At 42.7% G+C, this 4310-nt stretch overlaps 1 protein-coding gene across 2 annotated transcripts; it reads left to right on the forward strand.

The window, feature by feature from the left end:
• tmem39b (transmembrane protein 39B) lies at positions 1 to 4310 on the forward strand. 2 transcript variants are annotated; one of them, XM_063498026.1, is made up of 9 exons: positions 1 to 166; positions 746 to 943; positions 1036 to 1258; positions 1400 to 1483; positions 1908 to 2062; positions 3039 to 3372; positions 3457 to 3644; positions 3753 to 3873; positions 3969 to 4310. In XM_063498026.1, exons 2-9 carry the CDS (start codon positions 813 to 815, stop codon positions 4200 to 4202), a joined length of 1470 nt encoding a protein of 489 aa, XP_063354096.1. In that variant the 5' UTR covers positions 1 to 166; positions 746 to 812; the 3' UTR covers positions 4203 to 4310. The 2 variants fall into 2 exon arrangements, with proteins under 2 accessions (XP_063354096.1, XP_063354097.1); XM_063498027.1 differs by having other exon boundaries at positions 1039 to 1258.

Consider the following 4310-nt stretch of genomic DNA (forward strand, 5'->3'; position numbering starts at 1 on the left):
TATCCGCTCCGCCGTCTGTCTACGGCTAGTTTCACATCAACAATGAGTGTTTCTGCTGCTGTCAGTGACATACACGCCATTATTTCAATAAATATTCTAAAAATTTATTGTGTTTAGTTCATTATCTCTGCTACAGAGCAGCATCTGACTCAGACATCAGACACTGGTAAGCGTACATTTCCTTGTCTAGCCTGTTTGGTGGGTTAGAAGCTACCTAGCTAGTCAAAGCTACTGCTAGCCTAGGCCTCAGTCTTGATATTTAGTCAAGCATGCTCTTGGCGGACAGACTGGGGTCCGTGCCTCATTGTGTAGCTCCACGTTGTGTTCGCTTTGCAGCCCTGTATCTCTAACACACACGGTTTTCTAAACAAATTTCACCCGCGAGTGAAGCAAATGGTGTAGCTATTTAGCTTAGCTTTTAATATCAGCTTCCGCAAAAACTTGCAGTTTAGAGCGAGGAATGCTTTTGCAGCTGGTGAAAACTTCTTTGTCATGCATATTTATGATTCACTGGATGTCAGATCTTCATGTTGCAGAGGGGTCTCCTTGCTGTTTGTTTGGGCTCTGTGCACGCCTCGTTTTATTATTTGAGCCATTCACAATGTCAACTTAACTAGTTTTAAGGCAGTACAGTGTGTCTTTCTTGATAGATAGATACTACAGACTGGTTTAAGTCACAATAAATATTTAGTATTGGCCAGATATTCTATATGAATCCTTTCGCCTGCTGCATTTGTACGAGCAGGTACAAAAACACGGAGAGGACATATCACCAAAACAATTGGAAGAGGTGTGCCGTGGGTGTGTCCACAATGGCTGGTGGAAGGAGAGGAGCGAATCGTACTACGTACTGCAGACCTCCGTTAAGCAGTGATTCAGGCTCAGTTGGCAATGGAAACCACACAACCAGCTCCCCGGTCACAGGGGTGAGATCTCGCACGAGGTAGGTCAAACTCTGATATACTGCTCCCGATCTGTCTGTGTGCGCCTCCTCCGTGGCCTCTTCAGGAACTTCTGTGCCATCTGATCTGTCAGCAGGAACAGCCCAGGGACGTGCATGTCCAGTCCTCCTCTCGCAGCCCAGACCGTGGTTCCTCTGAAGCACTGCAAGATCCCAGAGTTGTCCATGGATCGAAATGTGTTGTTCGAGCTCCATCTTTTCTTCTGCCACCTCATTGCGCTCTTTGTGCACTATGTCAACATCTACAAGACTGTGTGGTGGTACCCCGCATCTCACCCTCCCTCACACACATCACTGGTGAGTACTTGGGTGTCCAGTGTTTTGACAAAGAATGTTTCAGCAATTGCTTTGTTGATCAACTTCTATGTAGGCCAGTAGGCACAGTTTATACAGAATATGTGGAAAATCTCATGGGAGCAAAAATCTATGTTTTTACAGAACTTCCATCTTATTGATTATAACATGCTGGTGTTCACCATCATCATACTAGCAAGGAGGTTAATCGCAGCCATTGTTAAAGAGGTAAGAATTCAGTTATTGGCTTTTGTGTCACTTTACTTTTTATTAATCCAAGACTCTCAAAAACACCTCATGCAGAAAGACTGTACCCCGTTCTTTTTTTTTTTTTCTTCATACTTATAAGGAAATTTCCAGCCGAGAAGGCCAGATGAAACAGAGACGTAAGAAAGAAATCAGTCTGCACACAGCTCAGCTTCAGTTTAATGATTTCCTTTTAAAAAGATTCTTCTAAAGGCAACATTGTAGTAAAACAGTATCTTCATATACATGCCTGAAGCACACTTTTAAGAATTTAAGAATTTTAATGGATCCGATTTTTCTTTACGTGCTTTTTTTTTTTTTTTGTTGTGCTTGGTTTCTCAGACATCTTTGATCATGTCCTGCTGTGAAAGATTTGACTGTTCTGTTCTCTTTTCCTCTGCCTCAGGCTTCACAGAGTGGGAAACTCTCTTTCCCTCACTCGATCTTTTTAGTGATGGCGCGGTTTGCAGTGCTAACGCTGACAGGTTGGAGCCTGTGCCGCTCTCTCATTTACCTCTTCAGAACCTATTCTGTCCTCAGCCTGCTCTTCCTCTGCTACCCGTAAGTATATCAAGGCTTCCTTGTTTAACTGATTCCTTGTTGTCTTTCTCACACTGATTGAACAGTTGTTATGTTTTAATGTGGCTTCATTTGTTTTCTTTGTGCTGTGATCAGCTGACCTGCATGGCTGCTCGCTCTGAAGGTTACTGCTCTTAGTAGATTCAGCCATCTGCTTTTTAACCACTGTTCCTGCCCACATTAACCCCTGATTAAGAGGCCACAAATGCCAGAAGGAATCTCCAGTGCAAATAACTTTTGTTTTGAGCTATGTTTGCTCCTTCTAATGTTTCACATGCCGTTAACTTATAGATATGAAGCATTTGGACTAAAACCAGTTTTTGTAGTATACACAACTTTTGCCGTCTCTTAAAAGTTGTGTGAACCACATTATGCCAGTGAACATTCACATCTTGTTTGCATGCTCTGTTTGGTGCCCTACTTAAAACACAGCTTTGGTTGGCTGCACATTAATATTCAGATAAAGAAATCCAGTTACAGTGAAGTAGCTCCTATTCTCTGTCATATTTGATAGCGTGGCTTGTTTGCATGTCATTTCAAGAGGCAGATCTAGTTCTGTTTGGTGAACCTCAGAGTTCTTGATTACAGAGCCTTTGGTATACTATGGGTCAAATCTTGATCCATGACTGTGGGTTTTTATTTTCATTTATTTATTTTTTGAAAGGAATCATTTAAGGAATCATTATGAGCATACTATGCAGGTTCTGCCTTTAAATATGTTGACATGTCCTGTGGAAATATTTTTCCATTGGTGGGTCTAGGAAAATGAGCTAGCAAGAATATGTGCAGATGGTGTGTCATATGCAATATTAAACCATACGTGGTATCATTGGACTCTGAATTAATATGACAAAGATCTGTGACTCTCAGTTTATGCTCTTTACTTTTCTACTACAACCCCAGCTGTAGTCTTGCTATGATCTGTAGAAATTAACTGTATCCCCTCCCACCCCCACAGATTTGGGATGTATATTCCCTTGTTCCGACTGAGCTGTGACTTCCGACGAGCAGTTCCGCTCTCACCCATCACCAGCATTGGCTCCAAAGAGGTCGGCGGCGTCGGCCGGGGCAGGGATTATCTGACTGTGCTCAAGGAGACATGGAAGCAGCACACCAGCCAGCTGTATGGTGTCCAGGCCATGCCCACTCACGCCTGCTGTCTATCCCCTGACCTAATCCGCAAGGAGGTGGAGTACCTGAAGATGGATTTTAACTGGAGGATGAAGGAGGTGTTGGTCAGCTCAATGCTCAGTGCTTACTATGTGGCATTTGTACCTGTGTGGTTTGTCAAGGTAGGAAACTGTTGGACTTCACTGCAACTTTAATTCAATATGATTTATGAGCTTTTCTCAAAGTTTCTGCATATTTGCCTTCAGAGTACCCAGTATGTGGATAAGCGATGGTCTTGTGAGCTCTTCATCTTGGTGTCAGTCAGTACCTCAGTCATCCTCATGAGGCATTTGCTGCCCCCTCGATATTGTGACCTGCTTCACAAAGCTGCAGCCCACCTCGGGTGCTGGCAAAAAGTAGATCCCTCACTCTGCTCCAACGTCCTCCAACACATGTATGCACTGCTTTTAGTTTATTGCATTTTATGTTCAGTCAGACTAATTTTAGTCAGATTTAAAGCTAACTGTTACCTGTTTTTTTTTTTGTTTTTTTTTGTACACAGATGGACTGAAGAGTACATGTGGCCACAGGGAGTCCTGGTAAAACATAATAAGAATGTATATAAGGCCATGGGCCACTATAATGTTGCAGTCCCATCAGATGTTTCCCATTATCGCTTCTATGTGAGTATACCTAAATGAAGAGGTCTTGTAGAACCAGAACTGGTATCAGAGCCTTTACAGAGCTGTGCTCATACTGATCCTCTTTCTTACTCTAGTTCTTCTTCAACAAGCCTTTACGAATATTGAACATACTCATCATCCTTGAAGGTGCCATGATATTCTACCAGCTCTACTCGTTGATATGCTCGGAAAAGTGGCATCAGACGATATCGCTGGCCCTGATTCTCTTCAGCAACTACTACGCCTTCTTCAAGCTCCTCAGAGACAGAATAGTTCTTGGAAAGGCATACTCATACTCAAACAACTCATCAGACCACAAAGTTAGTTAGACTTAAGTTATTGTTCGTCTCACTCACGTTTGGAACAAGATAAACATGCCTAAGATCTCTGTATTTTTTCTACAAACGGCATTTTTGTGTCACATTTTTGTTCTGACC

Source organism: Pelmatolapia mariae, linkage group LG16_19, assembly GCF_036321145.2.
Source record: "Pelmatolapia mariae isolate MD_Pm_ZW linkage group LG16_19, Pm_UMD_F_2, whole genome shotgun sequence".
Lineage (NCBI taxonomy): Eukaryota > Metazoa > Chordata > Actinopteri > Cichliformes > Cichlidae > Pelmatolapia > Pelmatolapia mariae.

Bases quoted from the DNA above. Each gene is read 5' to 3' on its own strand.
- tmem39b (XM_063498026.1), top strand. From the start codon at position 813: ATGGCTGGTGGAAGGAGAGGAGCGAATCGTACTACGTACTGCAGACCT. The intron at 944-1,035 runs GTAGGTCAAACT...CTGATCTGTCAG, and splicing joins GGGGTGAGATCTCGCACGAG to CAGGAACAGCCCAGGGACGT. The intron at 2,063-3,038 runs GTAAGTATATCA...CCACCCCCACAG, and splicing joins CTGCTCTTCCTCTGCTACCC to ATTTGGGATGTATATTCCCT.